At 33.6% G+C, this 24,329-nt stretch overlaps 1 protein-coding gene across 1 annotated transcript in view; it reads left to right on the forward strand.

Annotated features, from left to right (window-relative positions):
- Positions 1 to 24,021, forward strand: part of LOC134281487 (uncharacterized) — a 59,348-nt gene extending 35,327 nt beyond the window's left edge. The window contains exons 7-12 of the mRNA XM_062763949.1: positions 2,157 to 2,290; positions 4,541 to 4,586; positions 21,004 to 21,074; positions 21,932 to 22,264; positions 23,715 to 23,791; positions 23,989 to 24,021. Of these exons, the coding sequence (XP_062619933.1) occupies positions 2,157 to 2,290; positions 4,541 to 4,586; positions 21,004 to 21,074; positions 21,932 to 22,264; positions 23,715 to 23,791; positions 23,989 to 24,021 (694 nt within the window). The remainder of the gene's footprint in view (positions 1 to 2,156; positions 2,291 to 4,540; positions 4,587 to 21,003; positions 21,075 to 21,931; positions 22,265 to 23,714; positions 23,792 to 23,988) is intronic.
- The last annotated feature ends 308 nt before the right edge of the window (positions 24,022 to 24,329 follow it).

Raw genomic sequence — 24,329 nt, forward strand, 5'->3', positions numbered from 1 at the left:
TGTAATGCGGTAATTCGCGTCTTTTTCTCATGTGTTAAAATACTCTGGTTTGTAGAAATAAATTGAGTCAGATTCTAAATGTAATATATCGATAACTTGTATTTTGACTGTAAATTTAGAGTTTTTAGCTCACCTGAGCCGAAGGCACAAGTGAGCTTTTCTGATCACATTTTGTCCGGCGTCCGTCTGTCCAGCTGTCCGTCTGTCTGTAAACTTTTTACATTTTCGACTTCTTCTCAAGAACCGCTGGGTCAATTTCAACCAAACTTGCCACAAAGCATCCTTGGGTGAAGGGGATTCAAGTTTGTTCAAATGAAGGGCCATGCCCTCATTCAAGGGGAGATAATTGGGAATTAATGAAAATTTAGCATATTTTAAAAATCTTCTTCTCAAGAACCACTGTGCCAGGAAAGATGAAACTTATGGGGAAACATCCTCAGGTAGTGTAGATTCAAGTTTGTTCAAATCATGACCCCCGGGGATAGGGCGGGGCCAAAATGGCCGACCAAAGTTTTACATAGAAATATATAGGAAAATTCTTTAAAAATCTTCTTCCCAAGAATGACAAAGCCATAATTCATCATATTTTTATGGAAGCATGCTCAGGTATTGTAGATTCAAGTTTGTTCAAATCATGACCCCCGGGGGTAGGGCGGGGCCAATATGGCCGACCAAACTTTTACATAGAAATATACAGGAAAATTCTTTAAAAATCTTCTTCTCAAGAATGACAAAGCCATAATTCATCATATTTATATGGGAGCATGCTCAGGTAGTGTAGTTTCAAGTTTGTTCAAATCATGACCCCCCCCCGGGGTAGGGCGGGGCCAAAATGGCCGACCAAAGTTTTACATAGAAATATATAGAAAATTCTTTAAAAATCTTCTTCTCAAGAATGACAAAGCCATAATTCATCATATTTATATGGAAGCATGCTCAGGTAGTGTAGATTCAAGTTTGTTCAAATCATGACCCCCCGGGGTAGGGCGGGGCCAAAATGGCCGACCAAAGTTTTACATAGAAATATATAGGAAAATTCTTTAAAAATCTTCTTCTCAAGAATGACAAAGCCATAATTCATCATATTCATATGGAAGCATGCTCAAGTAGTGTAGATTCAAATTTGTTCAAATCATGACCCCCAGGGGTAGGACGGGACCAAAATGGCCGACCAAAGTTTTTAAAAATACATATAGGAAAATTCTTTAAAAATCATTTTCCAAAAAATAGCAAATCCATGATTGGTCATGGGACTACTTTTGGATTTAAACTTTACAATAAAAAGCCATTTTCTACTTTTTCCTTCCCTTAGTGCTCAGGTGAGCGATGTGGCCCATGGGCCTCTTGTTATTTTCTATTTCCGCAAAAAACAACTGTCATTTGGGTTCTGTATGAAAATGGTAGTGATTAACTTTGCATCAGAAAGTGTCCGATGCATGGTTAATTTGTGTCTGATGTACGGTGAAATGAGTATACTAGCCAACTCTAATAAGAATTAAACAAACATTGAAGTGAAATTTCTTTTTAATTTATGTAAAATAACCAATCTCTTAATCACTTAAGTCTGACTCCTTCCGTGAAAGTCAAATTTAAAAGAACGATAACTCTAAAAATTGCAAAATCATAAATTTCGGGTTATTCCCCTTTGCTGATGTAAAATATGACGTAACTTAAAGGCCATTCTCGGGGTATTTTTATCACAACATGATAAAAACAATCGGTATCATTAAAAAATTTAAATCTTCATCGTTAAGACAGAAACAAATAAATACACAGAACTCTTAAGTTGAAAGAGAGTTTATTGCCTAAAGTTGTCCGAAGCAAGGTATGTGTCCGATGCATGGTGAACTCACCCTAATTACAGTTTTGTGTTTTTGATTTCAATGATTGATGTTGCCAGGGTAGCTAAAATTGAATATTATGTAAAGTTTTATTAAAAGCTGTTCATAGAGTTGTAGTCTTATTGCAATCTTGTCACAAAAAGAGATTTAATCAAGGATCATTATTCTATTTGTTGCTTTTGTAAAGTTTTAAGTCCCAAAGGCGACTTTTCTCTTCCTTTATCATAAGTACAAACCAGTAGAGCTATAGTCTCGACAGAGACTTCTGGTTTCCTTAAGTGTTTTAATCATGGCTGTTTTAATGTTCTTTTTTAGATGTCCCCAGGGCTTTATCACAACATTCAATGGTTCTAGCATCAAAAACAGGGAGTGTGAGCCTGAGCGTGAAGTTGTTTCAGATTTCACAGTAAAACCCAACACCTCAGACACTAGGAGTTCAAGCAAAAGTGGTACTTATTTAAGAAGCATAAAAATTTGATAATCATTTAAAAAATTGGAAATGAAATGTTCATTTACTTTTTATTTGCAAGGGCTTGAATTTTGTGCAAAAGTGCAAGGTCTTCTGCTCACAAAATTTTATTCTTTAATTATTTCTGAGTTAAATATGATGTAGAATAATTAAATTTTTTTAGAATTTTAAAAATATCAAATGACTGCAGCAAAACCCCTTTAGTACAAACACAGATATTGCGAATTCACAGATAAAGTGAATTTAACTATCCCCAGCTATAAAAATTTAACAAATATATGGATATAACGAATTACGGATATAGCAAAGTAAGTTCAAAGGTCCCAGCTACTTCGTTTTAACTGAGTTTTACTGTATCTTACAATGACTATCTTGCAAAAATAAAGTGTCATGAAAATTTTATGATCTACAATATATCAATTATCGGTAATATAAATTTTATTCAATGAAATATACCTGGTAATAAATAGTGTGCATCGATCTTGAAATGTTGATTTGTCTCAGTAGAAATACCAGTTACAACACACTAAATTGTAGAGGTAGAAACCTTGTTGTCAAACTTTGCAGATATTGAGGACATAATGTGTAGATGTGCATATTTATACCAAGAAATTCTGATTCCTTTATTTTTTCTGGGAATTTCTGCACTTTTACACCTAGATTTTGGGCAATATCTTGAATATAGAGATGAACAGTTTGTCAGCCCAATTTCTCATAAACCACTGCACAGAATTTCGTCAAACTTTGCAGATATTTAGGACTCAATGTGTAGATGTGCATATTACCAGAAAATTCTGATTCCTTTTTTTTCACAGCCATTTCAGCACTTGAAATACTGTAATTTATACATTGAATAAAAGTAATATTCTGTCACTGTGTGAGATAATATCAGAAGTGCAGCAAGCTCCTCAATTTTTCTTCCCTTCATGACAAATGCTTTAAAAATCACTGGTCTACCTGATTTGTTACAAGTTATAGGAAGATTTAATTAGAAATCCTAACAGAGTCTAAACTGTCAAAGTTTCCCCAAATATGTTGTTAAAACAATGTATTCATGTTTATGATATTTCCCAATCAACTATAATGTCACAGCCTATGAGCCTATGTTTTGAAAAGACGGAAAGGGGAAATTAAAGACAATATAATAAACAGAAAATTCAATGTTTTATTGTTGAATATATTATTCAGACTAGCCTATATTGACAACCACAAATGTCTCAATAGACAGTTTTTGATGCATTCAGTGAGACTACACTTTGTATGCATCATCATGCAGAGCTAGATTGTCAATTGATAAATAAAATCATTTATGTACATTCAATTATCTGTCAACATAAACTTCGTGAAATGTTAATATTATACTTTCATATAAATTAGTTGAATCTGATTGGTCTAGAAACATTTGTTTAAAAACACTATTACCCAATGAATAATGAAGCCACACCCTCCAGCGTAGGAACAGTTAACAGTGCTTGACGACGGGTGATATTCCAAAAATAGTGACTGCGCAGAAATCATGCGCTCACCATTCACTGTTCAATGTATTTGTATAAAACATTCACTGTTATATGTATTTGTATAAAACATTCAGTATAATATAAATATTGCATGTAGTTGAGTGTAACATTGATAATTTTCACCCCAAGAAAATCATTGTCAACCTCGGCTGCGCCTCAGTTGAGAACGGTTTTCATGGGGTGAAAATTTTCAATGTTACACTCAAATAATTTAATTTCACTTGTATCAAGCTATTTCATTGGCTGAATCATTCATAGGAACATATAATATATTTGGATAACATAACTTGCCTACGTCACAATGAGTTACGTCAAAAATGTATTACTCCGCTTGACGTTACTTTTAAAATAATGCTCAATTTGAAGCCTTATTCTGGAGTAAAAAATGTCTAATTGTCTATATTGAAATTAAATCATAAGGAATGAAGCTAATTTCAACTTATGTTATACGATATAACAAAACTTGGGGCAGTTTACGCTTTTTTATAAACCGCTTCGCGGTTTATAAAGCGTAAACTGCCCCAAGTTAAAGTTGAAATTAGCTTCATTCCTTAACTACATGCAATATTTATATACTATTTTGCCCAGCAAAAGTGTAGTACTGCAGTTATTGTGAATGGGTTAACAGTGCATGACCCACGCTTTAAATACTGGTAAGTGTGGGGAAGCATTTACGAGAATATTTTATCAGCAACATTAAATTTTTACTTCAGATTCTCATTCCTGGAGCCTGTCCACGATATTAATTTTGATTATAATGTAAGTACATCACACTATACAAATACATTTTTCATTAGTATTTTAAATGGTATCAGAAACACTTAACACACTTCATAACTACATTGAATTTTTATCAAACATTCAACATTTTTTCAAACAGTATTCAGACTTTTTAAATTTCCTTTAATCCCCACAATAGCAAAGGGACATTGAATCTCATTCTTCTGTCATCTGTCACAAAACTTTTTTGCCTCCATGTGTTACATCAATTAAATTTTAATATTTTTTAATCCTCTTTCAAAAGCATTCCTTTTTCATTTAAGATTCTGTTGATGACAGGGATTTTATTTTATTTTGTTTTCAATTTAAGTGCATGCTCCTTTATAAGGAGATAAAAATTTCGTAAGGGGCTTTATCGATCTAAGAACAAACCCCCAAAAAATGACAAAATTATGCTGCAGCTGTTTTATATATTAGAGATTCTCTTTTGTTCATTGACCTACTTTTTATACACCCCACAAACAAAGTTTGGGGGGGGTATATAGGAATCACCTTGTCCGTCTGTCTAGCTGTCCGTCTGTCTATGCAATCGTGTCCGGTGTCGCATAATATACGTTACGGGTAACTTGGCGTTCCGGCCGGAACGCTAAATACCTATAATATTGGTTCCGGGCCATAATAAACGTTCCGGCCTGCGTAAGATTGGTTCCGTCCGTAAAAAACGTTCCGGGCAACCAAGCACCCTATTAAACTCTCTATTTATATTTAATATTGGCTGTTAATTTTAATTTTCTTCTTTATTTTATACTTTCGTATATGATACAGCAGGATTTAATCGTAAGACATACATATGTGTTTACATTTCAAGTCAGAATATGCGGTCTTTTTACCAGAGACATTATATCTTTATTGATGTCTCTGATTTAAATATTATATTAATCCATGAAATTCCAGTTGATTATTTTGATTCTTTGTAAACAAAAGAAGGTGTGAAACTTGTTTACATTGATATACCCCCCATCGTGCTTTTTACGATAGACTTGGCTTCTATCGATACGAATAATTGCTCAGTCTTGCGAATCGCCGTAAGCACACATGACCACCCTGATCAGATGATAATGGTGATAGATTAATTATATTTACCATAAAATACTTTAATTATTAGGTATAATTAATATTGTAATTTCCTTACAATTTTTTAAACACCCGTACATGTAGTTGCGTTTTTTTTTAAACCAAATATAAAATAAATTAAAATACAAGAACATAATGGGAAACGAGTGCATGCCGGATCTAAAAAGGGAATTTATAATTTAAGCATTTAATACGAAGGAAAAGTGTTTCCCGTTTGTTGATTATTTTTCTTCGTCAGGTGAAGTTTTTTGTTTGTTTTTTTTTAAATTTTAATGTTATATGTCAACAAAACATGCACATGATCAACTTGGAAATGTTTCAATGACACGGCTAAAAACGTTTGAATAAAATTCAACTTATTTTTATTTATGCACGTAAGTACAAGTACATTTGTATTCATTAGTAAGAATAACACTGAAGAAGAAATGTATTACAGACACAGATCTGTATTTTATAGGGATGTCAACGAGTACCCGGTTAACCGGGTACTCGATCGAACGTCCGAGTATCGAATACTAAAATCGGTACTCGGTTACTCGGATGTATATTTTTGAATATTTCTAAGCTTATTTATTAATGAATTAAACAATCTGTTTTAAAAGGTAAAATACTCATTGCACTTGTACATACAGTAATTAGGGTTTCCTACTCCTCTAAATGACCGTTAACGCCTGTGGCAGTGTTTATACAGTAATTATCATGACCAAGCGCCTGTTACCTGGCTTTTCTCACCTTCGGCTGTCTTCCACCCTTATTTTTTTATTTTCTTTAATTATTTGTTTTCACTTAACATCTTTTAAGGTCTGTTATGATTAAATAAATTATAATTTTCTCAATTCTCCGAGAAGCCGTAATTTCTCGGGAATAGAGACAGATGATATTACACGCGCGACTGTTGATATGGTTGTGTTTCATTACATGCCAATACATGTACAAATAGTTGACGGCAAAGGCTTAAAAAATGATGTCCATCATTGCACCAAACTACAAAATACCGTCCCGTGATACTATAAAATCTAGGATCGAAAAGTATACGAAAATCGTAAATCGGCTCTGTTAGAACTTTGTCAAGTTCAAGTCAAACTGTACGACTGATATATACAATGTACCTTGACGTCAAATGCAACAAAGAGTTACATTACAATTACGGAGTAGATTTTTTTTTTAAAAACAAAAACACTATGAACCACTTACGATTTTTATTTCTTGTGTTAATCTGATAAATTGATTGAACTTAAATAAATGTTGTATTAAATTTCGTCGGGCACGAAGTTCTAATCATTGTTTCAACAGCAACCTCCTATCAGAGCATGTGGTTTTATTTCTACAAGTGTTTACAATGTTTTACATTCATCAATTTACTTGTGCATATTTATTTACACTTTTACCGAGTACCCGGGTACTCGATCGGAAAAACGTCCGAGTAACCGAGTATTAAAAATTGACCGATTTGACATCCCTAGTATTTTACTATTTATATGAATAGCGTTGTGAAGTCTGCTCACCCCCCCCCCCCCCCCCCCCTGCAGTGAACAGTAGACAAAAAACTTGATTTGCTTGGTATAAAATTTTTATACGCCCGTCTTAAGACGGGACGTATTATGTTATAGGCTTCGTGTCCGTCCGTCCGTCTGTCCGTCTGTCCGTCTGTCCATTCCTGTCCGGCTCATAACTTCAATACTAATAGGCCTAGGATTATCAAACTTTGTCAACTGATACTTCTTGGGTAGACGGTGTGTCGCGCACAAAAAGTAGGTCGCTCTGACCTTTAATTAAGATGCTATGGCCAAATATGGAAAAATCCTGTCCGGCTCATAACTAGTAAACTATAAGACCTAGAGCTATCAAACTTGGCAAATGTATACATCTTGGGTAGAAGGTGTGTCGCGACCTATTTCAAGGTCACTGTGACCTTTAATTTAAGTGAAATTTTTTAAAAAACTAAGTCTTTTAAATTTTGAATTTCATAATCCTAAAAAATGCAAAATTTTAGTTGTATCCTTATTAAAAAAGTGTTAAATCAAGAAAATACTTATTTTTTTCAGCATATACTTGACAGCAATCTATAACAGATATTATGCATGTTAGAGAAATCCCATGTCTCCCATGAGAGTAATTATCAAGCACTGGTCAAGAGTTTTGATAACAGAAAATTGCATGTCAAATTAGAGAGAAATTAATGAGTTTAGTGTGAGGAGCAAACTGGAGAGCATCGGTATTATCTGTATCCCTTTGGGAATTGGGCAGATGGGTAAGCCTGTTGGATTAAAAATAGCTCTTGTTGGCTAGCCTAAGTTTTAAAATGATTTTGATGAAAAGTAATTAACACTAATTTGATATTGCATAATAAACTAATCTAATATTATATAATATTATTAATTTAAAAAACTAATTTCATAGGGGTGGAATCAGCATGTCCATTTTCCATAGAAATTGCATATTAAAATCTTTCTGACATTAAATGTTAAAAAAAAATCATTGAGTATTTTATATGTTTCAAAAATATTTTATGGTAGATAGTGCAGATTCATTCATCTATATTAATGAGTAGACAAGCATCCAGTCAAAGATTAATTAATGAGTTCAATGTAGGAAGGCTAGCTAGCATCTTCTTATCTGTATCCTTTGAGAATTAGACAGAAGAACTGCTGGTCAGTTTAAATAGCATATGTCATTTGATGGCCCAGCCTTTTATTTTCAAAATTAATTTGGTATAGATTAAGTTGTTAAGACTAATTTGATATTGTTTAATATGATGGGCATTTGACAAGGTCTAATACAACCAGTATAGAAATCTATCAATGATGTAATTTGTTATAATTAATGCCTACACCACAGGGGATATCGATGGATAAACAAATATTTTAAGGAATAAAAAAAAATCATGGAAATTTTAGAATCAAGGTTTACATGATTTTCTTGCACTCTAAACTGTTTAAGTTAATTGTAATATTTTGACGGGCGTATCATGCTGTGGCGTGGCACTTTATTATATTTCAATTAACAATTTGTTGAATGTGTTCAACAAACAAAGGAGTCTTAGTGGGGAAGACAACCGCGAACGTTTGTTCTATCGCCTACCTGATTTTTCAAAAGACATCTTTGAAAGACTTTTCCTATAGATATAATAGATTTTTTTTTACGAACTTTCAAAAACTATAATTATTTGGAAAAAAACAAAAGGTTTCTCTTTAATTCTGATAAAACGTGTATTTCCGCTCTAGAACTCGATGGGAATGTAAAATCTTAATTTAAAATGAAAACCTGCAGGCATGCTTATGAAGCTATCTTAGGACTAAGACATCTCTTAAGACGAACTTACGACATATCTTAGTCTTAAGTGAGGCCATCGAAGCTATCCTATCTTAGGAGACCTCCTAATCTTAGTCCTAACTTTAAGTCCTAACTTTAAGATGACTGCGGACATGTCATATCTTAGGTGATTTTAAGAAACGCTGGTGTCAAGAAAACAATTAAGAATGTTTTTTGTGTAAAAAAATCAACTATTTACTGTAAATTAATGATTTCTTTAATGAACTAAATCCATTTATGAACATCATACCGTGTGAATATATGTATACACCTGTGCAAATAGAAATGGAGAGAACAGTTAATAAGAATGCGCTCATTGACATGTATGCATTTAAAGATTAAAACATCAAAAAAGATTTATTCAAGCCCTTTCCAAGTAGATAAAAATATACAATTTATTGTTCTTTATTGGGACAAAAACGGAGGGATGGGGGGGGGGGGATACATTCAAAAGATCTAAACCGATCTGCTGCATTTATTGGTTTAAGCCGATGTAAATAATAAAAACAGCAGAGAAACAACACATATTCAAAATATTAAAGGAAGTTTATAGAGGTGACTTCCTCTTCGTGGAAGAGAGAGAGAGAGTTTGTTGATCAACTTGGACAAAGAACAAGAAAAGATGTTACATGTATGCCTTATATCTTTTCTAAAATACTTATCCAATAATACAAACAACTATGGAAAGAAAAGTTACTTGTATATTGTCATGTAGCTCCGTTTTTCTGTTTCTGCTAAATGTAAACTAGATTGTACACAAATAACTCTATTATATTAATCTCTTTTTTTTATACAAAACTTGGATAAAAATGGACTAATCTGCTAAAGATATATGTATGCAATAGAAATCGATTAAAATGAATTAAAAAAAAAATTACTTAAACATGTCAGTCTTAAATTAAAACATGCTTCTAATAAAAGGAATAGGGATACACCCAATAAAGAGGTACTAACTCAGAAATGTTCTTAATAAATAAGGAAAATAAAAACTTTAATCGTCTCCAAACCTGATTTTTTTGGGGGAGGGGGGGGGGGTCACATATATGATTACTGTATACAAAACATGTATTCGAATATGGTTTTAGATGCTAGATTTGCTTGCATACTCGCTAGTAGCTACACTAAGGGAAGCGAGTATGCGAGTGGATCAAAATTTAATTCGATTGTTTTAACTAAATTCTTTAAGTGACTAAGGGGGAGCTAACACCCCCGCCCCTTCTACATCTACACGTGATGGTAACTTGAAATAGGAAGTTCAGTAATTGCAACCCGGAACGTTAATTATGAGCATAATTTTTGGTTCCGGACTAACTTAGCTTCGTAACAAAATGGAAAAGAAACAACTAAGTAGCAAAAATATATGAAATATCTTTCAGTAATTACACCCCAGAACGTTAATCATGACCATGAATCTTGGTTCTGGGCTAACTTGGCTTTGTCAAAAACTGGGGAAAAACAACTAAGTAGCAAAAATATATGAAATATCGTTCAGTAATTGCAACCCGGAACGTTTATTATGACCATAATTTTTGGTTCCGGGCTTACTTAGCTTCGTCAAAAACTGGGGAAAAACAACTATTAAGTAGCAGAAATATATGAAATATCTTTCAGTAATTGCAACCCGGAACATTTATTATGACCATAATTTTTGGTTCCGGGCTAACTTGGCTTCGTCAAAAACTGGAAAACAAACAACTTAGTATCTAAAATATATGAAATATCTTTCAGTAATTGCAACCTGGAACGTTCATTATGACCATAATTTTTGGTTCCGGGCTAACTTAGCCTCGTAACAAAATGGAAAAGAAACAACTAAGTGGCTAAAATATATTAAATATCTTTCAGTAATTGCAACCCGGAACGTTTATTATGACCATAATTTTTGATTCCGGGCTAACTTGGCTTCGTCAAAAACTGGAAAACAAACAACTTAGTAGCTAAAATATATGAAATATCTTTCAGTACATGCAACCCGGAACGTTTATTATGAGCATAATTTTTGGTTCTGGGCTAACTCGGCTTCGTAACAAAATGGAAAAGAAACAACTAAGTGGCTAAAATATATTGAATATCTTTCAGTAATTGCAACCCGGAACGTTTATTATGACCATAATTTTTGATTCCGGGCTAACTTAGCTTCGTCAAAAACTGGGTAAAAACAACTATTAAGTAGCAGAAATATATGAAATATCTTTCAGTAATTGCAACCCGGAACGTTTATTATGACCATAATTTTTGGTTCCGGGCTAACTTGGCTTCGTCAAAAACTGGAAAACAAACAACTTAGTATCTAAAATATATGAAATATCTTTCAGTAATTGCAACCCGGAACGTTTATTATGACCATAATTTTTGGTTCCGGGCTAACTTGGCTTCGTCAAAAACTGGAAAACAAACAACTTAGTAGCTAAAATATATGAAATATCTTTCAGTAATTGCAACCCGGAACGTTTATTATGAGCATAATTTTTGGTTCCGGGCTAACTTGGCTTCGTCAAAAACTGGAAAACAAACAACTTAGTAGCTAAAATATATGAAATATCTTTCAGTAATTGCAACCCGGAACGTTTATTATGAGCATGATTTTTGGTTCCGGGCTAACTTGGCTTCGTCAAAAACTGGAAAACAAACAACTTAGTAGCTAAAATATATGAAATATCTTTCAGTAATTGCAACCCGGAACGTTTATTATGAGCATAATTTTTGGTTCCGGGCTAACTTGGCTTCGTCAAAAACTGGAAAAACAAACAACTTAGTAGCTAAAATATATGAAATATCTTTCAGTAATTGCAACCCGGAACGTTTATTATGACCATAATTTTTGGTTCCGGGCTAACTTGGCTTCGTCAAAAACTGGAAAACAAACAACTTAGTAGCTAAAATATATGAAATATCTTTCAGTAATTGCAACCCGGAACGTTTATTATGAGCATAATTTTTGGTTCCGGGCTAACTTAGCTTCGTAACAAAATGGAAAAGAAACAATTAAGTGGCGAAAATATATTAAATATCTTTCAGTAATTGCAACCCGGAACGTTTATTATGACCATAATTTTTGATTCCGGGCTAACTTGGCTTCGTCAAAAACTGGAAAACAAACAACTAAGTAACTAAAATATATGAAATATATTTCAGAAATTGCAACCCGGAACGTTTATTATGACCATAATTTTTGGTTCCGCGCTAACTTGGCTTCGTCAAAAACTGGAAAACAAACAACTAAATAGCTAAATATATATGAAATATATTTCAGTAATTGCAACCCGGAACGTTTATTATGACCATAATTTTTGGTTCCGGGCTAACTTGGCTTCGTCAAAAACTGGAAAACAAACAACTTAGTATCTAAAATATATGAAATATCTTTCAGTAAATGCAACCCGGAACGTTTATTATGAGCATAATTTTTGGTTCCGGGCTAACTTAGCTTCGTAACAAAATGGAAAAGAAACAACTAAGTAGCTAAAATATATGAAATATCTTTCAGTAATTGCAACCCGGGACGTTTATTATGACCATATTTTTTAGCTCTACTGGTCAGAGACCAGAAGAGCTTATGTGATAGTAATGCGTCCGGCGTCCGTCCGTCTGTCCGTCTGTCCGTCTGTCTGTAAACAATTTTTCAAAATGCTACTCCTCCTACAGTTTTGGTCTAATTTCAATATAACTTGGCACACAAGTAGACTACACTAAGATACATAATTCTGTGTATCGGTTTTTGATTTCGATGAACGGTGTTGCCGTGGTTACTAAAAATAGAAATTTCTGTGAAATTCTTTCAAAATGCTACTTCTCCTACAGTTTTGGTCTGATTTTAGTATAACTTGGCACACAAGTAGACTACACTAAGATACATGATTCTGTATATTGGTTATTGATTTCTATGAACGGTGTTGCCTTGGTTACTAAAAATAAAAATTTCTGTGAAATTCTTTCAAAATGCTACTCCTCCTACAGTTTTGATCTGATTTCAGTATAAGTTGGCAAACAAGTAGAATACACTAAGATACATAATTCTGTATATCGGTTTTTGATTTCGATGAACGGTGTTGCCGTGGTTACTAAAAATAGAAATGTCTGTAAAATTGTTTCAAAATGCTACTCCTCCTACAGTTTTGGTCTGATTTCAGTATAACTTGGCACACAAGTAGACTACACTAAGATATTTAATTCTGTGCATCGGTTTTTGATTTCGATGAAGGGTGTTGCCGTGGTTACTAAAAATAGAAATTTCTATGAAATTCTTTTAAAATGCTACTCCTCCTAAAGTTTTGGTCATATTTCAGTATAACTTGGCAAACAAGTAGAATACACTAAGATACATAATTCTGTATATAGGTTTTTGATTTCAATGAATGGTGTTGTCGTGTTACTAAAAATAGAAATATCTGTAAAATTGTTTCAAAATGCTACTCCTCCTACAGTTTTGGTCTGATTTCAATATAACTTGGCACACAAGTAGAATACTCTAAGATACATAATTCTGTTTATTGAATTTTAATTTTGATGAACGGTGTTGCCGTGGTTACTAAAAATAGAAATGTCTGTAAAATTGTTTCAAAATGCTACTCCTCCTACAGTTTTGGTCTGATTTCAGTATAACTTGGCACACAAGTAGACTACACTAAGAATATAAAGAGACTATCAACGATCATTATTCTATTTAATGCTGTTTATAAAGTTTCAAATCCCAGCTGCTTAAGTACTTTCTCTTCCTTTGCTATAAGTTCAAACCAGTAGAGCTTCAGTCTCGACAGAGACTTCTGGTTGGTTCCGGGCTAACTTATTTTCGTCATTTAGTGGAAAAGAAACATCAAAGTAGCAAAATAGTTGAAAATGCACTCAGTTATGCTAACCCGGAACGTTAAATATGATCATATAATTTTGGTTCCATGCTAACTAATCATAAAAAGGAAAGAGAACTTCAAAATAGCAAAATAGTTGAAATTGCGCCCAGTAATGATTATCCGGAACGTTAAATATGATCATAATTTTGGCTCCGGGCTAACATATTTTCGTCATAATGTGGAAAAGGAACTTCAAAGTAGCAAAAATAGTTGAAAAGGCGCCCAGTGATGCTAACCCGGAACGTTAAATATGATCATAATTTTGGTTCCAGGCTAACTTATTTTCGTCATTAATTGGAATAGAAACATCAAAGTAGCAAAAAAATAGTTGAAAATGCACGCAGTAATGCTAACCCGGAACGTTAAATATGATCTTAATTTTGGTTCCGGGCTAACTTATTTTCGACACAAAGTGGAAAAAGAACTTCAAAATAGCAAAAGATTTTTAAAATAACTCTCAGTAATAGTCACCCAGAAATATGACCATAATTTGGGTTCCAGTCTGAGTTATCATAGTCAAAGATTGGAAAAAGACTAGGGCTGGGCAATAATATCGATATTTCAATATATTGCAATACAATGACAAAAAATATCGTATCGCAATACGATTTTGTAATATCGATATATTGGCAATATGCAAAGATTAAGGAATTTTGTCATTAAATATAAAAATGGACTTATGAAAGTTTGTTATTAAGCCAAACAGTAAGTCAGAAGTTGTTTTGTGGGAACATTTCAGAGCATATCTTAAATAAAATCAACAAGATTTTTTTTTCCCATGTTGGATTCTTATCATAGTTATGTAAATTCTGCATGTAAATTAAAGTAAATATAGTAAAAAAGTGCCATTTTTATTACATTGAAAATATTGCAATACATATCGCAATACAGTTGAATATATCGCAATATATCGCAATACGAAATCTCGGGCCAATACCCAGCCCTAAAAAAGACAGACAGACAGCCCGAAATACAGGTATACAGACAAAAAACCTTTGAGCTGTAGGAAAGAAATTTTAAAAACCTCCTATGGCCTAAAGAAAGCCTTAAAGATTTTGAGGTCAAAGGTCAAGGTAATGAATTCATAAATTATTTTTAACATTTTCGTTTCCACGCGATATCTATGGAGAGTAGCCTTTGAGCGGAATTTTATACCACAACCCCCTATGTCCTAATTATGAGGAAGGCCTCTAAACTATTGGGTTTGAGGTCAAAATTTCAAAGGTCGACATCGTTAATTCATATACATGTATTTGTATATTCTTTCTGGGTGTAAAACTTTCATTTCTGGCCATGGACGATATCTCAAGAAGCGTTTACGATTTTGCAATGAAATGTCATACCATAACTCCCTAACACACACCCGTCTTAACCCCCCCCCCCCACCTTCGGTTCGTGCATGCTCTTCTTTTCCGTAATGCGGGGGACATAGATTGAATTAGCTTGTTTTATAAATCATGTTTGCATGACCTTGGGTATTATTGAGAACATTTTAAAACATTCTTTCTTTACACTTGTATTTCCATGTTAGCTTCTGTTTCCCCAAAAATCACTCCCCTTAGACACTTGTTTCCGCTATCCCAGTTGGTTCTACCGGATCCATTTTGTTCTGCATGTATAATATTTTAATTAAAAAATATAATTTTATTCCCTATAAATTGTGGTCCCGTCTTACCTTCAATTGCCACGATTTGTGCAGACAAGCATCTACAATATCAACTGCAGATCTGTAGCTCTCCGAAAAAAAAATATATTGATAGACCGGAGAGCTACAGTGCCACTCATCGAAAAAACTGTATATTTATTGCGCACAAAAAGGTGCGCTCGGTTCTTGATTAATTCTTCCAAATTCTTACTTCAATTGAAAATAAGGAAAGCTAGATTTCAAAAAATTTCTTTTTCTTTATCTTCTATCAAGTACTCTCGTAGTTGACATTCGAACGAAGCATATTGGACCGAATTATCTTTGAAACCAAAATGGAAGTGTAAATAAGTGAAATGTTCGATGATTACAATATCAGGGTCAGGAGGACTATTAACAACAACTATGGGGAATGTTTGGTTGTGGAAACAGCGAAAGAATATGTTAGGAACACACGGTTAGTAATATTTTGATTGAGATTATTGTTTTAAAAACATGGAGATATAAATCGAGAACCGAGCGCACTTTATTTTTTGTGCGCAATAAATATACAGTTTTTTCAATGGGTGGCACTGTAGCTCTCCGGTCTATCAATATATTTTTTTTCGGAGAGCTACAGATCTATTTTTTTCGGAGAGCTACAGATCTGCAGCTACTACAATATGCCATGATCCTGCTTCGTAATTTTACAACAGTGATGCTCCAAAAAAATAAATAGAACTCTATTCCATGTTTTGCAAATTAATAATTAAAAATTAAACACAACTTTTACATTTTTGCAACTGTTATAATTGAAACTCTCCCATAACAAAATGTTGGAATATTGATAAACAACTTTTCATTTTGTGGGGCTGTTGAAATATACTCTCCATTTTCTTTTAAATTGGAGAAGGGGTGAACATTATTGCAGTTTACCTTTAACCTACATATACCTGTGTAAATGTACATTTTTTTTTAACCTTCATGTATTTATTTAATATTTTTTCTCCGAAGAGAGATTATTTCAATATAATGACATTGGCGTCAGAAGCAAATTGAAAGGGGGGGGGCTTAAGTGAAAGGAAAAAATCAAACCTACAAAAAAAATTCTTGACAAGCAAAAAAGGAAAATGTGTCAATTGTCTAAACACGAAAATTCTATTTCGTGGGGGTTGGGGTTGGGGGGGGGTTATGATAGAACTTCTTCCAGTGCCAGTATTTTTTCCAAACACTACCATTTACCTTTTTTTAAACTCAACTGCAAAGTGTCGGTTGAAAAAGTGTATGTGTGTGTGTGTGTGTGTGGGGGGGGGGGGGGGTTGTTAAACCTACGCCCAAATGTACGATGTCTATATTATGCCTATTTTTGCAAAAAAAAAAAAAGTGGGGGCTAAGCCTCCCTACTCCCACCCCCTCCGGTTCCGACGCCTATGAATGGCATGTATAAAATGATCATATTTTTACCAACTTCATCGTGTTTTATGTATTCAAACACCCATGCAGAAATAATTATTTTTACCACATATCTTAAGCGGTTGGTGGTTAGGACATTCCTCGAGGTAACACTAATGTGCATTTTAATTCCTTTAAAACAAACAAATAGCAAAAAAAAAAAAAAAAAAGAAAAAAAAGACGAAAGAAAAAAAAAATAATTTTTTTTTTTTGAAAACTTGATCGTATTAAATAAAAAGCCGAGCCAGTCAACATATACTGTCTTTACTTTTCATATCTCAATTACTATTTTTTTTTCTTCCGACGATTAAAAAAATTATCATTTTCATTAACTACACATGCTTGGCTTTTTGGTATTAAAGGGAATAAACCATACTCATATTCTTATGTTTTCATGTTTATTTCATTACAGAATAAATCACATCATCATGAAATACATGTACTGTACCTACATGTAGTATGAAGATTAATTTAGAAGAAAATAAACCAAATAAAATATACGTAACATTCTTCAACAGTGAATCATATACATATTTCAAATGGAATATAAACCATATATCATGCCATTTCATCAATAATATCTAATTATGAAAAAAAAACTTTAATTATGAGGAATGGAAGCCGTGTTTGAGCCTCGACTTGTCAACACGTGTAATATCATTTAAACAGAGAATTTAATTCCGTAAATATATAATTATCAATATTTGTTCTTTACTTTTATCGAATTCTGAAATAAAAAATTTATCAATTAATTAATTCTTTGACATTGTGTTTCTTTAAATGTTAGTCTTTCGTAAACCCGGTCTTAAATTGTTTATCTCCTAACCATGCTCTTAACCTGTCTTTACGGGTTTGCGCGCATTGAAGCGAGAGATTCACACCTGGCATGCACTAAATAAACAAAAGGAATTGAGTTGTAGATAACCGATTTGTATACATAAGATAAACAAAGCCTTATAATGCGACCAAAGTCATATGTATCTGAAAGAGTATCATCAGGCTATTTATTCATCTATTTTTTAAAATTGCTAAGTACAAAACATTGCGCGATGCACGAAAATAGAATGTCGCTGCGTGATGCTAAAACCTCAAGAAAAAACCCCACTAAATCCATGACTCAATGTGGAATGAAATCTGGACAGATACCGCGATTCGAAGATTGAACTCATGGCCGGAACCTATATTACAGTAAAATCCGGAACCAATATTATGATTTTAAGGTTCCGGCCGGAACGTGAAATACCCGGAACGAATATTATGCGACACCGGTCCATATCTTTCTTACAGAGGGACATTAGAATTTACTACTCCACACTAACATTGCTCATGACCTAAGGGTGTGTCATGACCTTGACCCAAGGTCATTTGGGGAAGTTCAAGGTCACTAGAAGAAAAATTTCATAATTCATGTCCGGTCCATATCTTTCTTATGGATAAACTTGGTAGGTTCTCATTTCACACAAAGATGCCCATGACCCAAGGGTGTGTCATGACCTTGACCCAAGGTCATTTGGGGAAGTTCAAGGTCACCGGAAGAAAAATTTCATAATTCGTGTTTGATACATATCTTTATTATGGAAAAACTTACTTCTGAAAAACCCAGCGGGTGGTATTTTGTCCCGTTTGGACAGTTCTAGTTGAAACAGCTGACAACTAGTATGTGTAGTAGGAAAAATTCCGATTATTTTCTGTTTCCTTTCATTTTCTTTGCAGAGGTTGCACATACTGAAATGAAAATAAGTATACAGATTTATCATAAGAATATCTAGGTCAACTTGTGTTTTGGGCACAGTCAAGCAGGATTTGTCAGAGTAATGCCCCTTGTCAATGGGAAAGGTGGGGGTATGTTTCACAAGCACCTCTTGTTTAAGGTAATCTGATCATCAGATTCATAAATCAGGCATTCAATATAAATTGGAAATATGATTAAATAAAATGTGGATTTAAGTTTGTTTGTTTTTTTTTGTTAAATTGACTGAATATGCCTCAATAGATGGTTGGGTTTCAGATTTATTCTTTCACAGTGACTATGATTCTTAGGAGCCTGATGACTTACGGCCTACTTTTTTGAAAATAAAGTACTTATTTTTTTCTGGAATAAATTTGTAGGGTTTGAGTGGTAAGATGTCAACATTTTTCATTTCCTATTTTGCATGGGGATAAAAGATTCCTTACTTCTATAGGCCAATAAATCAAGGACTCTATATAGCTGCAGCTTTTAAGAAAGTTTGGTTTTTCCTGCTTATTGGTGGGTGTAAAATACATGGGTAATAGTAGGTCAGGCTATTGATTGTCTTTATATATCTTTAATAAAATTATAAATTATATATTATTATTTTAATTGGGAGAGATACAATTAAGAGGGTTGAGAGGAAAAATTTATCAAGATTAAATAATTAAAATGATTCCACAATTATATCAAGTAAGTTCATTCTTAATAGAATGCACCATGATATTGTTTATCAATGGCCCTAAAGGCCCTGTCACACCAAGCTGCGTTCACACGGAGTCATTACTGCGTTGTTAATTTTTTAAAATCGCCGTGGAATCGCAGGAAAATTTCACAATTTTCTGTAAGATTTTCACAATATGAAGATGTCACGGCGTCCCTACGGCGACGGACGCGATTCTACGGCGATCTCACGGCGTTCTACTGCGTTCCCACGGAGATCTCTCGGCGATTGATTGCGCTTCCGCGGAGTTTTCACGGCGCGTTAGGAGTTTTGACCTCGTGTTCACGGCGTTGTCACTGCGCTGGCTGCGTTCACAATACGTTCACAACGCGTTCTATACTCATTGATATATATTCAGAAGGAATGTAAAACATTTTTGTTTAAAGATTCAAGTTACACGATGAAAAGACTCTAATCATGCCAAGAAATATTCTTAATATAAAAAATGTTCTATTTAAATAATTTATTACTGAATTATTAATAGTTTTAAGATTAAATTCCTTTTTTATTTCAATTTTATCGGTTCAGATGTGCTGTTAGATTTTCTTTAATTTATTATGAATGCAAAAAAAAAAAAAATAAATAAATAAATAAATAAATAAATAAATAAAAAAAATAAAATAAAATAAAATAAACACACTGAAAAGTTTTCTACAAAATTTAAATGAAACAACAGAACAAGTTAGGGTGTAATTTTCTCTTCCATTTTTTTCCCACTAAAATGCACCTAGTTCAACAAATACGTTAGAATTATTGCAGATCAGATATGATCCCATTGCTCTTGTTTTGTGAGCTGGCTAACAACGCTCTAACAACGCCGTGAAAGCGCATTGTGATCGCCAACGGACGCTGTAGAAACGCCATGGGAGCGCAATGATCGCAGTGACAACTGCGTGCTGTCGCCGTGTAATTGCAATCGAAAAAATCACATGACGATAAATCTCATTAGAAGCGCCGTAAAAACGCGATAGAAACGCAGTGACATCTCCAAGGACTCCGCGACATCTCCGTGAGGACTCCGTGGAAGCGCAGTCTACTATCACTGCGTTCGTGCTGCGATCATGTGCGTCCTCACGGCGTTCGTACGGAGCTCCTACTACGTTGTTGGAGATCTCACCGCGCTGCTACGGCGATCATACTACGTTTCTACTGCGTTTTTATCAGACCGCGATCACACGGCGCGTACTTTGTGCATGCCCAAAGTGATCGCCGTCCCCTGGCGTTCTAGGAGACCCTACGCGACCCTACGGCGTTCAGTGGAGATCTCGCCGCGTTGTCACGGCGCTGTAGGAGACTCTACTGCGATCACCTCGGCGTTTTGCATTTTTTGAGGACGCCGTGCAGTCGCCGTGAGGACGCAGCCCTGGTGTGACAGGGGTTTAACCTACCAGTGTAGACCAGATTTGGTCTGTTTGTGCTCTAGCCACAATATGTGCCTGTATGTTTTTGAGTTTAAAGTCTTGTCTTGTCTTGAAGAAAATTAAAGAAACCTCTCGTAAAAAATTAAAGCAATCTATGTTGTGATAAATTTTTTCTTAAGAAATGTAATATAACATTTAATTTTTATTTCTGAAAACTTTATTTTCGCTTAAGTTTTTAATTTTTTTAATCGCTTTAATTTTTGTGCTACATTGTAGTATTGCTGTAATAACTTTCCTGGTCTGTGCTTCTATATGCTGTTTTTACATAAGGAAGAGGTTGTCTTCAGGTATGTGAACATCTAAAACTGAAATAAGTAGAAATCCAAGTTTTGTTCTTAAAATTGTATTTTAATAAAATATTTGACAATATTTTGAGTTCACAACTACAACACCTTGAAAACCTAAGATATTGTCAAATATTTTATTAGAATGCAATTTCTTGAATTTCTAAAAATCTTCTGGTAATGCAATGAAATCATTCAACTGTTAAATAACTGATTTGGCAAAGTTAAAGATGTCCTTACTTTTTTGGTACATTATTTAGTTATAATTTGTATATAATTTCTCCACAAAAATTAGGGTGTTGTGTTTCTTTTGAGTTTCAGTATGTAATTTTTCATATATACCTGATATAATCTGAAGGAAAATCTGAACAGCAAATATTCTGGAGAATATAGCAAGGTCATGTTATCCATATTACCCGGTAATACAGAAACACCAAGTTGTGGTGTATGGATTCAAGTTAAGGTAACTTGTAACCCTTTGGGGCTAGGGTAGGGCTACAAAATATTTTATGGAAAATGGACAAAAAATTTAGAGAACAGCAGGTCCAAGGTGACTCAGGTGAGAACTGTTCCGTAATTTACCTTAGCTGTAGATCTGTGACCCACTATCTGGACGGATGAAAAATCATCTACCGGTAGTCATCATCTACAGGTCTGCAGTTAAGTTATTTAACTGCAGGTCTGCAGCTTATTTAAGTTATGCCCTGGACTAATAGAAGTGGAATTGTAGTCTCAACTCCCGTTGTCAAATTCTAAATTATTTCTAATTAAGTTTTATTTCTAATTAAGTTCTAAATTATTTAAGTAATCAGATGGTTCAAAATCAGTATTATTTTGATGTATGATGTTTTTTATTCTAGGTGACCAGAGTATATGTGTCCATTTTGCTCAGAAACTGAGACTTGTATTCTCCAGTAGAGCTAATATAAGAAATGAAGGTTTAGAAAGAAAAAATGAAGATGAAGAGCAGTCATTAATTTTGGACCCTAACCCTCAAGTTCCTGCAAATACCACTACTTGTGTAATAAGAGTCGGAGGACAAGAGGATGAAAGCCAGCAAAATCTCCAAGCAACAGTCCCAACACAAGCAGTACAGAATGTATGTGAAACCAATGACCAACCATCAATGGAAAGAGAAAAACAGTATTCAAATGAAGTAACCACTGCCTCTGTTGCCTCATCAAGCCTTCCAGGTACATGAACAAAGGGGGAAAATGTGAACACATTCAAATGAAGTATTATGCTGAAGTTTTTTCTATGAAAGAAAATCTTCATCAAATTAATTACATTAGATCAAATAAACAAGAATATAATATTAATCATTATTCAAAAACTGAGACATATTCACTAATGGTTTGTTTATCATAGACCTTTTTAGCTCACCTGAAGCAAAAGCTAAGGTGAGTTTTTCTGATCACCTGTTGTCTGTCATCTATCTGTCTCTCTGTATAGCTGCCTGTCTGTAAACTTCATATTTTTATCTCTTACTAAGACCCACTGGGCCAATTTTGACCAAAGTTGGTACAAAACATGTTTAGGTAAAGGAGAGTTTAAATTATGAAAATGAAGAACCAAGCCTTTTCTGAGAGGATATTATCAAGAAAAGATATAATAGGGTTGGGTCATTAAAAAAATCTTCTCAAGAACAACTGGGCCAGAAATAGTGAAATGTGGAAGTTTCCTGAAGTAGTGAATATTTTAAAGTAACCAAATCATGGTCCCTAGGGATAGTGTGGGGCCACAGAAGGAAATGAAAGTTTTACATTGAAATACATTGGAAAATCTTTTTAAAATCTTCTTTTTAGGAATGAATGGCTGGAAATATTGAAACTTAGATGTTTTTTGAGGTAGTGTATTCTAACTTGTTCACATAGGCTTTCACTCAGAGTAGGGTGGGACATCAATAGGGAACAAATATAGTTAAAAAAATATTCTTCAGGACAATGGGGCCAGGAAAGTGTATGTAAAAGCTTTCTGAGATTGTGTAGTTTAAGTTGTTCAAATCATTATTGTGGGTTAGGGTAGGGTCACAAAAAAGGAATTAAAATTTACACTGAAATATATAGGAAAAAATCTGTAAAAATTTTCTCAAGTAAAACAATAAATAATAACAATAAGACAGAGAGACAAGTCCATTTTAGAATCCAAAGTTTGCTTAATTATTACATAAATATTTAAGAAATATAGTAACGCCTAACGTTTTTAAAGCATATCTATAAAAAAAAAATTATAGAGATTCTCTAAAAATTAAAGTAAAAATTAAATGCAAAGTAATTTTGAAGTAGCTGCAATAATGTAGCCCTTTCCGATATTTTTATCTGATATTTTCTGGAGAGAAAAAAGGAGAGGGCTACATAAATGCAGCTAATTCTGATGTTATTATATGATATTTTGGGGGAAATTTTGATATGTGAAATTTTGATATGTGAAATTTTGTTTGATATGCAAAATTTTTGGCAATACCTGTCCTTACAGGTTCATACAATAGGATAGAGCTTAAATTGATATGATTTACTTGCAAACATAAAATCAACCAACACATAATCATTATAAGGTAAAATAATGTGATTTAATCATATTTAGCATTTAAAGTTTATTGATAATTTTTAGATGAAGTTGGAGGGAAAATGAATTTTTCTTCAGTTCTGTCCTCAGAAAGTTTACAAACTTCTTCCTTGGATAAAGTTAAATCAGGAGTTCACAGTGAAAAGCCTTGTGCAGTGGGTATGTATTATTGTACATGTAGATACATTAATATTATGTCCTTGATTTGTCATTTAAAAGTTTTGTGTATGCATTTAATTTCATCGTTTTGGAAGTTCCATGAACAATAGTTTAAAAAAAAATCAGAAGCAAAAATTGAAGCTAGGAAGAGAATCTTTTCAACATTATTCAATCTAAATTTACATTTTAACAGTTTATCCACAGCAGAAGGAATCAGATGTTTTGACTTCAGATCTTGCCTTGTCTGAGGGGAATTTACAATTTGATTCTTTGTTTGAGAGTTCCCACGAATCTTCAGAGGATGAGGTAATTGACGTTGCTACAGTAAAACTTGTTTAGTACGAACACGGATATTGCGAATTCACAGATATTGCAAAGTTATCTTAGAACCCCAGTTATATAAATTTAACGAATTCCCCATACGGATTATAATGAATACGGATATAGCGAAGTAATATCATAGGTCCTTGCAACTTCGTTATAACTTAATTTTATTATATATAACTTATTTTTTTTTTTATTCATCTTTACCTA

The sequence above is a fragment of the Saccostrea cucullata genome, unplaced genomic scaffold (genome assembly GCF_032062105.1).
Source record: "Saccostrea cucullata isolate Sc308-1 unplaced genomic scaffold, CSIRO_AGI_Scuc_v1 ctg924, whole genome shotgun sequence".
Lineage (NCBI taxonomy): Eukaryota > Metazoa > Mollusca > Bivalvia > Ostreida > Ostreidae > Saccostrea > Saccostrea cuccullata.